This window comes from Fusarium solani, assembly GCF_023522795.1.
Source record: "Fusarium solani strain SB1 chromosome Unknown bctg00000003_1, whole genome shotgun sequence".
Classification (NCBI taxonomy): Eukaryota; Fungi; Ascomycota; class Sordariomycetes; order Hypocreales; family Nectriaceae; genus Fusarium; species Fusarium solani.
The window spans coordinates 1,059,561-1,071,095 of NW_027072154.1; the positions used below are offsets into that span (position 1 = coordinate 1,059,561).

Below are 11,535 nucleotides of genomic sequence, written 5' to 3' on the forward strand. Positions count from 1 at the left end.
ATAGTCAAGTATTTTGAATTAAAACTTACCTTGCATTGATGCGGTTAGGAATCAATCGTGCAAAGTCCCCCAAGACATGAGGTACCGGTACTGTCAAGGCCTCCACTGGCAACAAAGCCGCCGGCCAGAGAACACGAGGGGCAACGGGCATCCCTAGTCTCGGCAGAGAGATGCGGAAGGATTGGCCCCTGGGAGATCGAAGTGATCAAGCCAATGAGCCTCAGGGCACAACCTAGGCCGGCAAGGTCAGTGCAGATTTGCTTCGACTAGATGCGCGGCTCCACGCAACAGCGGAGAGTAAGAGGGATATTCGGCATTCGACCGGAGCAGCCAAGTCGGGATCGAAAAGAACCCACGCTGCAAGACCAGCCATGAATGGCCGGACGCAAGCCGCCGTGGGAGCCGTGGGATGAGACTAATGACGTGCCGAAGCGGACAAGGGACCTGCGTGGGTGATGAAGTTGGGCTTGCGACCATGGTACAAAGAAGCAATGCGGCTTGGAGGAGCCTCAACCCGAATAAGAGGGACCGAATAAGAGAGCGAAGAGTCGAATAAGAGAGCGAAAATCGAATAAGAGACCGAATAACGACACTAGAGACATACGTAGTGTCTTGCGTATTCTCAGCTTTTCATGGATTCTTAAATTGCAAAGATCCTTTGGTCTCTTTCCATGCCGCTCGACGCGAAGCAACTGGGTACGGGTACGTGATAGTTCGCAACACCCCCGCGGCTTATGTACGCAACGTGCCCTGCCCACCCAAGCCCCAGGCGAGCCGGCCGGAGTCGTCGAGCGATAATCAAGCCTGATGGTGGTGCCTGGGATGCAGGATCCTGCACGTTGATTATCTTAGGTGGGATATAGCCGGGGACTAAGACGCCCAAGTGTCTCAAGTCTCGGGACGGTTGAGGCAAAAGACGTGAGGCTAGCTGCATCAGACTTAGAAGGGTCCTTGTCGACCCACGCCGAAGAACGGAATGCGGCGGTCCTCGAGTTTAGCGATTGATAATGGTGGGCAAGTTGACGTCGTCACAAGTCAGGAAATGGTCCAAAGGTCGCATCGATGAGGGACAAACCGGGAAGATGACGCTAGAGATGTGGTCATGGCGTGGGACGCAGGACAATAAATTCCTCATGGACGTGGCGAGAAGGTAATGGAGCATGGGGGTGACGAGAGCCTCGGCCGTGAACTGACTGAAGAAGGGCCATGGAGTTGAGAGCATGGTTGAAGGTTCTTCTGACATGTCAGGTCAAGCAAGATAGAACTGGCCGAGGCATGTCGTGATGCTCGCCTCGACAGGGTTTCGAGATCATCTATGACAGAAATCATGATCCGACTCCGAGATTGAACCCGGGAATACCTAGATCTGGATCTGGTAGGGATATCCCAAAGAAGGAGAATGCCGACGGCACATGGAGCGAACGAAGCACAAGTGCTGAGGGAGTGGGACGCTTGCTGAGTGGTGCCCATCACACATGAGTGCGGAACGGCGCCTTCAGAAAGGCCAATGCATGCAGCCAAAGCGAAAGGGAACAAGATGGCGTCAAGATTGTTCTCGGGTACAGTTCACGACGAGGGCGTTTCCTGGTGAACGCGAATGGCTACCGTTGATGTGCGGCTAAGTACGCAAGGGTGAGGTTGATGAAGAAGATGGAATGGTGGAGTCGTGGAAGAATGGAAACGGGTGTGGTGACCACCTCTGGAAGGACAATGCCAGACAGGGCAAGTGCGACTGTAGGTGATGCTGGGCGATGATACGCTGTGGCCCCCGCTACAACATCTAGCCCCTGCGTACCACCCGACAGTAGCGTTAGCGGGTGGTCCCCTGAAATGGGACTGGCTCTGGCCCTGAGCTCCGGTCCCTTCTGTCCCATCCCATCCACTCTGTGATGTGGATGGATGGCGCCAGCTGGAGCCGGTCTCGGTGGAGTTTTGGCTGCTAAGCTGCCTGTGAGAGTGCAGCGTGGGATCAGATAATGAAAACTCAGAGTGGGTTGGATCACCAAGCAGAGAATTTTGCGCCGAATTAGAACAGGTACAGCTGGAAGCAGTCTTTGTACCTCTGTGAAAGAAGTACCTCTTGAGTGGCGACCGGGCATGGGAGGCAGGGCTTGGGCCGGCAGATCGGGTATCTGGAAACACCTCGGAGCAAACAAGCACCTCAACATTTACACAACCTAAGCAGACGACACGGGGACATTCTTGGCCAAACACGCACTTACACCCATCTAGCACAAGAGATTGACGTCTATATAAAGGATTCCCATCCCTCCCCATACTTTTACCAGATAACAGCTGCATCTAGAGCATCTTGCCGGCTAGAACCAACACCTTCCCCAAGTTTGATCGACCAACCAACCAGTTGTCGTGTTCGTGTTTCCAAACAGCCTTCTCGCTATCCCCGTGTAAGTCCCACCAACAGCACCCAAGCCCACTCCCACCACAGACAACGAAACGTCAAGCCCACCACGTTTTTTCCCCTTCGGCGCCCACCGGTTGAGGCGTGCCCCTGACAGGAGACGGGAGGGAGGAGGCAAGAGACTCTGTCTGCGGGCTGCAGTTGCAGTGGTCATGGAGCAGGCAAAGAGTCGAGTGTCTTGCGAGCCCGGGCAGGCTGTGCTTCCATGATAAACACAGAGCACAACATCTCGCGTAACACACATCTACGGATCTAATCCAGGTGCTCAATGCATTCGACTCAACCAGGACAAATGATTGTCGTTGTCCTGGCGGTCTGGTCTTAGCATCCCTCTCACCGTGCCGTCTCCCAGGTCGGATCCCATGCATCATGGTCACGTCCGAGGATGAAGACATTTGCCTAGCCCAATTACTGCACCCAGCCCCCCAAAATACCTCGATAGCAAGCACAATTGCCAATCGTCCAGCGGCAAAGCCAAAGGGCGGTGAAAAACCTGATACCTCTGGATCTAACTAATTTGCCCAACAATCATAGGTCACTCCCTTCACCCCTCCACGTCCCGAAGCTTGCCTTGCCCCCGCCGCGCCGCCTGAACATCCATCACCCCCCAGAGGCTTGGGCTCCGTCTAGATTTCGTTTCGAGATCCAATCTCAATCTCAGTTAACAAACCCGCAATCTCGCGCCTTCTTCCGGGTCCCTCCCCCCCTTCCCTTCCCTCCTTCCTGGTGGTTATTATATCTCGTCTCTCCTCCATCTCCACATCCTCTTCCTCTTCCTCTACCTCTTCTTCTTGTCTTCATCTTCCTCCACCGTCACCTCCCAACGAAAGACAAACACCTCCCAAATCTTTCACTATGGCCGCCCGTCCTCAGAACATTGGCATCAAGGCCATTGAGATCTACTTCCCCAGTCAGGTAAGTCAGGGTCCTCCCTCTGCCCCGTGCTCTCGTGCCTCAATTGCTCTCTGAGCATTGGGGAATGGATTGTTGTTGGCCGCTGCCCCTCACCACAACTTTTTCAATTAAAAAAAAGTCCCTGCGTTATTCTCGTGTTCGGGTTCCTGGGTCGTGTGCCCCTCCATTCCAGCGCCTGCCCCTCCATCGCAAGCCCTCGATGACGCCCTCAGCTAACCACAATCCGCCTCACTCTAGTATGTTGAGCAGACTGAGCTCGAGAAGTTCGATGGCGTCAGCGCTGGAAAGTACACCATTGGTCTTGGCCAGACCAAGATGTCCTTCTGCGATGATCGCGAGGGTAAGTTTGGTCCCAAGCTCAGCAAATGATCCATGGCGACGCGCCTGGCTTCACACGCTCTGTAACACGTTGCTAACATGATTCTGCTATTCTTTCACGATAGACATCTACTCTTTCGCCCTGACCGCCACCAAGAACCTCCTCAAGAACTACAACGTTGACCCCAACTCAATTGGTCGTCTCGAGGTCGGCACTGAGACCCTCCTCGACAAGTCCAAGTCGGTCAAGACTGTTCTCATGCAGCTCTTTGGCGACAACACCAACATCGAGGGTGTCGACACCATCAACGCCTGCTACGGTGGTACCAACGCCGTCTTCAACACCATCAACTGGATTGAGTCCTCTGCTTGGGACGGCCGTGATGGTATTGTTGTGGCTGGTGACATTGCCCTCTACGCCAAGGGTAACGCCCGTCCCACTGGCGGTGCTGGCGCCGTTGCTCTGCTCATTGGCCCCAATGCTCCCATTGTCGCTGAGCCTGGCCTGCGCGGTACCTACATGCAGCACGCCTATGACTTCTACAAGCCCGACCTGACCAGCGAGTACCCCTACGTCGATGGTCACTACTCCATCAACTGCTACACCAAGGCTCTCGATGCCGCTTACCGTGACTACTGCAAGCGTGAGGCCAAGCAGTCTACCAACGGTGTCACCAACGGCAGCGACCCTAACCGAACCAACCTCGACCGCTTCGATTACCTTGCCTTCCACTCCCCTACTTGCAAGCTCGTCCAGAAGTCTTATGCCCGACTCCTCTACCACGACTACCTTGCCAACGCCGACTCCCCGGCTTTCGCCGAGGTCGCCCCTGAGCTCCGCGACATGGACTACGAGAAGTCTCTGACCGACAAGGTCGTTGAGAAGACCTTCATGGGTCTCACCAAGAAGCGCTTCCAGGAGCGCGTCAACCCCTCCATCCAGGTTGCCACCAACGTTGGTAACATGTACTGCGGCAGTGTCTGGGGTGGTCTGGCCAGCTTGATCAGCGTCGTCGACAACAAGGCTCTCGAGGGCAAGCGAATTGGTCTCTTCAGCTACGGTTCCGGTCTCGCTGCCAGCTTCATGTCTTTCCGCATCAACGGCAACGTCGAGCGCATCTCTGACGTTCTCGACATCCCCACCCGCCTCGCTGCCCGCCGCGCCGTGCCCCCTGAGAACTACGACAAGGTGGGTGAAGGATGAGACAGTTGCAGTTCAAGCAGTCGCTAACTTTGTGCAGATGTGCGATCTCCGAAAGCAGGCTCACCTCCAGAAGGACTACACCCCCAAGGGTGAGATCTCCGGCATTGTCCCTGGAACTTACTACCTTACCAAGGTCGACGACATGTTCAAGCGCGAGTACGCTATCAAGGAATAGAGGACCCGCGCCCGTTCAGCTTTATGACCCTTCTGCTTCTCTTTCATTTTTGACCTGGGTTGTTTTCTACTTGCTGGCCTAGCCCACAAGAGTCGCGACCCTGGACCGAGAGCATATCATGAACATGACGACTTGAAAGGGGAGGAAACTAGACGCATTGGGAGGCGAACTACAGCGCTTGACGATAGACTTGCGCCTTGGGCGCAAAGGAGATTGACGCGGATTCCCCCTAATTGAGCCTACGATGGTGGACACGAAGGCTTGTGTAAATATTGGGGATATTGTCTCTCCGGAGAAGCTGATTTATGCTGGAAGCTGTCAAGGCCCATAGATGCGACCATTTGGCGCACAAAAGATGTCGGCATTTGAATACAAGACATCTATTTCTAAGTAAATTGGCATCTTTTGATATTTGACTTCGCTTGTGTACAACCAAGACTTTTCTATATACCCAAACCTTGTATACAGGCCTCTCGGCAGCAAGACTAAAAGCCTTAGCTCTATCAACTCTAACACTCAATACTCATACAGGGTATCCTCTATTTCTTCTCCTTGAACTTCCACTCGGCGTGGCGGTGCAGCATGTAATCCTTGCTCTGGATACCCTTCCAGATACCATACAGACCACCCAACGGCGGCTTGCTCTTGAGGGAGCGCTTCCACTTCTGACGCTCCTCCTTGCGGGCCTCGACATCAACCTTGACCTTGTCGTGGACGGTCGGCAGGGTGTCGGCGTGGTACTTCTTCCTCAGAGCCTCATACCAGGGTCGGTCATAGAGCTTCCAGAACTCTTCCTCGTTGTAATAGGTGTGCGCATAAAGCCACTTAAGACCGCCTAGCTCGACGAGCTTGTCCTCGAGAGCGCGGTTCTTGGTAACGAATTCATCCGGGTTAGTGGGGCCCCAGCCCCATAGGCCAATGTTCAGAGACGGAGGGGTCGACACGGTGCCATCGGCGGCGGTCTCGGTCTCGCCAGTGTGCGGGTGGAAGGTGGGAGGAGAAGTCTGCTTCAGAGGACACAGCCAGAGGGGCCAGATGTTGAAGTTCTCAGCCGTGTAGTCGACAAAGGCCTCAGCGGTGCCGTAGGGCAGGCCAAGGTCCTGAACGATGAAGCGGGCGGATTCACCACTACCGTGGAGGGCGCGGTAGAGCATGCGAGTATGGAGGAAGTCGTCGAGGAACCAGCGGAAGAATCGGTTGAAGGGCACACCCTTGAAGTAGTCAAAGGCTGCTGCGCCTACCCAGAAGCCGCCACGGTCGTAGCGGAAGAAGTATTCAGCGAGGGGAATGTAATCGACGGGGAGGAGGACGAGGTGGCGGAATCGACGGTAGGACCAGCGGAGGGGACGTTTCGAGTGCGATCTTGGACGTGGAGGTAGTACCAAGGATCCCAGGCACCACTAAAGGTCTGGATCTTGGTATCGGCGGGCTTGTCATCAGTCAGGGTACCAGTGACAACTACGCCATGGTCCTTGGAGAAGAGGATACCGTCGACGTAGTCGTTGGCGGGGTTTTCGGTCTCGGCGCGGATACGGGCAACGGCCTCGGCGACGCTACTAGTGCGATGATATGTAGTGCGAACAAACTTCTTGGCCTCCTTGAGCTGCAACTCGAGTAGCGTGGTCACGCCGAGGGAGCCGACGGCACCAGCGGCACCGCGGAAGAGGTCAGCACGCTCCTCCCGCGATGCACGAACAACCTCTCCATTTCCGAGCACGATCTCGGCCCAATTGACTGTATCGTTGAAGAATCCGTACTTGAACGACGAGCTCTCGCCCGCCGTGCCCGCAAAGCCGCCTCCGGCTGTGATGCCGGGGAACTCCATGACGACGGGGGGGACGAGACCGTGCTTAAGGGTCGACTCGACGAGCTTGTCCATGGGGACATTGGGCTCGACGAGGGCGGTGCGAGTGGCACGATCGACTTGGAGAACATTGCGAAGAGCGCTGATGTCGACGACGGGCTTGCCGGTCAGCTGAGGACGAGTACTGTTCGTGGAGCCATGGAAGATGCGGTATGGCTCGCGGCGCTCAAAGAAACCGCGAACGGCCGAGGCGATGGAGGCGACGGCCTGCTTGTGGCGCTCCATTGGTATCGTGGGGACCCCTCGGGGATGGTGGTTGAATGATGTTGGAGGGAGCTTGGAGCTTGCGGATCAGGCAAGTTGGAGAATTTTGGTGGGTCCGGCCGGTGTCGGGTTCGGAAACCGGAGGCTGTGGGGGCGGAGCCGATGGGGGTGATGACGATGCCGATATGATTGATAACGGAGATTATAGAAGGCGTGTAAGTTGTATATATAAAAAGTATCTCGCATATCAATCATTTACATAAGTATCCAAATATGTATTCTAGCATATTTGCAAATGTCAAACTATCAACATGTCACCTATAACTTTGCAATTGGCACCTCTAGCAACCTCTCCTCTAATCCTGCCTTTTGCAGCACCCTCTTGTATCTCTTTCTCCGACACATCGCTGAGCTCTTCAAATCGCAATGACACCTCCTCGAGCGTCCTCGCCTTCACTGTCACAGCTCTCGTCTCAATCGCTGCGGGGTCTTCTACAGCGGCGCGGATGAAAGCCGCCCATCCACCGTAACACCGGCGCGTGGCAGGTACGCCGCGCAGCAGCAGCGCGAAGCAGTGAGGCATGGCCTCGTACTCCTCAAACACGACCCGCACGCTGTCGGCCTCAAGCTTACGCGCGAGGTACTTGTCCTCGTAGGCGAGGATCTCCCATCCTGTGCAGATGTAGACGGGCGGCGCGCCCTTCCAGCTGCGTGCCATAACGAGAGATGCAAGTGGGTGAGCTGCTAGGTCATCGGCAATGTACATGTTGCGCCGAGGAGGGTTTGAGGGCCAGGCATCGCATGGAGGGATGTCTAGTTTGTCCATGGTCTCGGGCTTGGGGAGGTAGTCGTACGGCGTCGGCGTGGCCATCTCCCACGTCGGCGAGCTCTGTGTGACGTCTACCCAGGGAGAGTTGACTGCAATGCCAGCCGGCATGGGGACCTCACGCAGCTCGCCGTGCCATAGAATCCGAGAGTCTTGCTGACGAAGCTCGAGAATGAGCTGGAGCAGCGAGAGCGCAAGATTGCCGCCAGCACTATCAAGTTCATGTTAACATGTGGCTATCCGGGCCACCGAGAATAGTACTATACCTATCACCGGCAATTACAATGTGCTCCGGCTGCACAGGATCATGGTACGCATCCGGAGGAGGGTACAGCAGCGTGAAATAAGACACCAACGCATCGAGCAGCGCAGCAGGGAACGGATGCTGCGGTGCGAGGCGATAGCGCACCGAGTAGCACCGACCACCCGTCAGCTCGGCTAGCTTCTTGGTCGTAGGGCGGTGCGTCGAGGGGTCGCAGAGGTAGTAGGCGCCGCCGTGCAAGTACAGGACCGTGGTCGGACGGCGGCACTCGCGCATCATGCCGTGGTACCGCTCCCGCTCCGACACGTCAGGCAGCGGAGCGCCGCGGGCCACACCGCCCCGGTGGCCGGTCCACTCGGCCTCGACGTCGACCAGTTCGGGTACCGGGACCCGGCATGTGGTGGCTCCCGCGAGGCGCTCGAGGGTGCTGATGAGGGTGTCGCGGATGGAAGTTTCTGGTGGCCTCGGGCTGGCATACTTGCTGACCCAGATGTGGCCCCTTATACCGGGGTCCCGGAGGGTGAGCTTCTGCGTGGAAGAGATGCTGTGGGGGGTTGGGGGGACGAGCAGCTCGCGGAGGCAGGCGACCACGAGGGAGCTATGAAGGTCGAGATACTTGGCCGTATCTGAGATGCGGAGGATGTGGAGGAGAGAGTGACGGAGGATGAGAGGGAGTAAGGGGATGACCGCCCGGATAGTCTCGACGGTTTCTGAGTTCATCTTGAGAGTGAAAAGGGACCTGGTGTATCGCAATAGTGAGGAGAAAGTGATGATGGTGTTGTGGGTATGAGTGGTGATGTAAGTGATCCAAATGAGATGGTGGAGTAAGAGGCCGACGCCCAGCTCATCCTCCGTCAACTGTATCCTGTTGGGTTTATCCTCGTTAATTCATTGAACAAGCACGTTGTAAAAACCCTCATCTAGAAACCAAGAACAGACACGAAAGCGGTCGGAGTGAGGCGTCGCGATGAGAGGTGTCGCAAGGAAGGATGGCTGAGATCAAGATGAGACTTGTCCACCGCCCAGCCAGCCACCGTAGCTCCTCTTATTGGCACGAGAGCCCAATACCAAGCAAATATTGAGACCTGAATTGCGCCAAAGCCAATGACGGCTCCTGTCAGTCCATGACAAGGTCAACCAGGGAACTCTCGCCACTAGTGGTGGTCTCGCAGCCGGGTTATCTCTCCCGTCACGGCATAGACACACTCGGGGAAACTCGATGAGAAAATGACATGTCATCAGCTGGGGATAGTTTATCCAGGAGACGGTTGATGGAAGCGGGCAGAGATCATGAGCTTTGAAGCGAGCCTCGGCACGGATGTTCAGGCTAGCGGTTTTCAGCTGCTGGGGTATGGATGTGCCGATCATCGGCGTCCGCGGTCCCTGCTCTGCCGAGACGGCTTCTGAAAATCTATGGCACTCATGAAGGATATTCTGTATCATGACTCGTCTTAATCCTTGCTGGCTAGAAGTTATATCAGAGAGAGTATGCTTATGTGTGTTGAGCGGTGTAGGTGATGCCTCACAACACTGCTCAAAGTGGTAATTTTTGCGGGAACTGCGTGGTCAAGGATATACAAGCAGCAAGGAGACGCATGCAAATGCGCTGCAGGACGAACAGCGAACTCGACATTGCATGCTTGCATCAAGAAGCTGGTGGCGCATACTGGTTTGGCCCATCTGATTGGCTTCAAGATGTGGCTTCAGAGGGACAGCAAAAGAAAAATTACAGTAACCACACATCCACATCTTGATACGATCACCTGCGAATGATGGCCAAGCCTGGTGATGGTCAACATTGATATTTGACAAGACGGATTAACGCTACAACACTACCCCATAAAACACTCCTATCAGCCGACCCTATTATCCCAGAGTCTCCATTTGTCCAAAGTTGTAGATGCATAGGATACTGTACAAGCGAGAAGAGAAAAGACTAAATATCAGGACATCTCCTAAGAGCTGGAGCCGCTAGCAGCCGCCTCCTTGGGCTCGTCCGCCTTGACCTGAGTCGACGAGGTGTCGTTCTGGTTGGCCATGGCCATCTGCCAGGCAGGGATGGACTTCTTGCCAGTCATGTTGGCAAGAGGCGACGAGGATCGGTTGACCAGGGGAGCCGAGGCGAAGGTAGTCGAGGGGAAGGTAGGCTTGGGAACCTCAGCAGCGGGAGTGGTTGTGCTGGACTCGGCTCCGGTCTTCTCTCCGTTGGTCTTGGGGGCTGAGCTAGAAGCCGCGGGGGTGCTTGTGCTGCCGACGCCGCTGGCACCACCACTGACACTACCGCTGGCACCTCGCAAGAAGTTTGAGCTTGTAGGAGTCGAAGCGCTGCTGGACATTCGCTGCGAAACCAGGGTCTTGAGGCTGGTAAGCTCGGTGTTGATCTCGCGCAGTCGGCCATCGGTCAGCCCCTTCTGGTTCTCAAGCGCCTTGGGGATCGCATCCTTGAGGGATTGGACCTCATCTCGGATTCGGTTCGCGTCGTCCTCCCGTCTTCGATTGGCCGCCTTGAGGTCCGTCATGACGGTCTCGAGGTCCGCAATCGCAGCATCCAACTTTTCTGTTCGCTCCTTTTCGGCCGTCTTAAGGCTCTCAGTGTCCTTCGCGAGCTGCTCGACAAGAGTGAAGGCTCGGTCAAACTGTTCTTCGATCGATTTCTTATCTTGCTCGAGCTTCTCCGGCGTCGGGGGTGCCACCAGGGGGTATATGTAGCGCTGCCTCCTTGTTAGTCCACCATCACGAGGCAGTGTTGCCAGAGGTTACAAACCTTGCCCAGAGAGTACACTCCGTAGGAAACTCCGCTAACTACAGTCGCCATGATGAACCAGTCCCTCCAGTCCCTTCTTGGGGGAGGTGGCGGCTGCCAGGCATGCTGTGGATAGGGCGGGTAGTATTGCTGAGGAGGAGGAGGACCGGCGGGAGCGCCGGCATACGAAGGAGTCGGTGTAGGCGGCGCATTGCCTCCTGTTCGGGCCAGGGCAACGTCGATTTCCTCTTGGGTGAGGTTCTTGCTTCGCAGGAACGAGATGCGGTTCTCGACGGAAGACGATGCGACGCTGGGATCCTGCAAGACTGTGGTCAGTTAGCATTGGTATTCGGCGTTGGTGTTATCGAATAGGAAGAAACCGACATTGCGCCTACTCAGGAGTCAGTATTCAGATCCGACATTTGCGGTCGCGGTGGCTGGGAGACGCGATCAACTTACCGCAGAGGCCACGAGGTCTTCGCGAATAGCCATGATTGACTTGTAGCCGTCAGACGGCTCTCACCACAGCATCCGAGTCGCAGAGAGTTGAAGGAGTGATGGCCGAACAGGTCCGGGTGATGATGGAAGGGAAAATGACAAATGCA

The 11,535-nt window shown here is 55.8% G+C and overlaps 3 protein-coding genes across 3 annotated transcripts; 1 reads left to right on the forward strand and 2 right to left on the reverse strand.

Annotated features, from left to right (window-relative positions):
- Positions 1-3,274: 3,274 nt before the first annotated feature.
- MRS44_005892 (uncharacterized protein) lies at positions 3,275-5,031 on the forward strand (the record flags this gene model as incomplete). Its single annotated transcript, XM_046269834.2, has 4 exons — positions 3,275-3,334; positions 3,572-3,674; positions 3,778-4,841; positions 4,894-5,031. The coding sequence occupies 4 exons, from the start codon at positions 3,275-3,277 to the stop codon at positions 5,029-5,031; spliced, it is 1,365 nt and encodes a 454-aa protein (XP_046140532.1).
- Positions 5,032-5,570: 539 nt separating this feature from the next.
- On the reverse strand, positions 5,571-8,907 carry MRS44_005893 (uncharacterized protein; the record flags this gene model as incomplete). Its single annotated transcript, XM_046269829.2, has 4 exons — positions 5,571-6,431; positions 6,488-7,178; positions 7,411-8,136; positions 8,192-8,907. The coding sequence occupies 4 exons, from the start codon at positions 8,905-8,907 to the stop codon at positions 5,571-5,573; spliced, it is 2,994 nt and encodes a 997-aa protein (XP_046140530.2).
- A 1,235-nt stretch (positions 8,908-10,142) lies between these two features.
- Positions 10,143-11,422, reverse strand: MRS44_005894 (uncharacterized protein; the record flags this gene model as incomplete). The annotated part of the gene is made up of 4 exons (XM_046280585.2): positions 10,143-10,898; positions 10,952-11,256; positions 11,315-11,321; positions 11,390-11,422. The coding sequence occupies 4 exons, from the start codon at positions 11,420-11,422 to the stop codon at positions 10,143-10,145; spliced, it is 1,101 nt and encodes a 366-aa protein (XP_046140529.1).
- Positions 11,423-11,535: the final 113 nt, after the last annotated feature.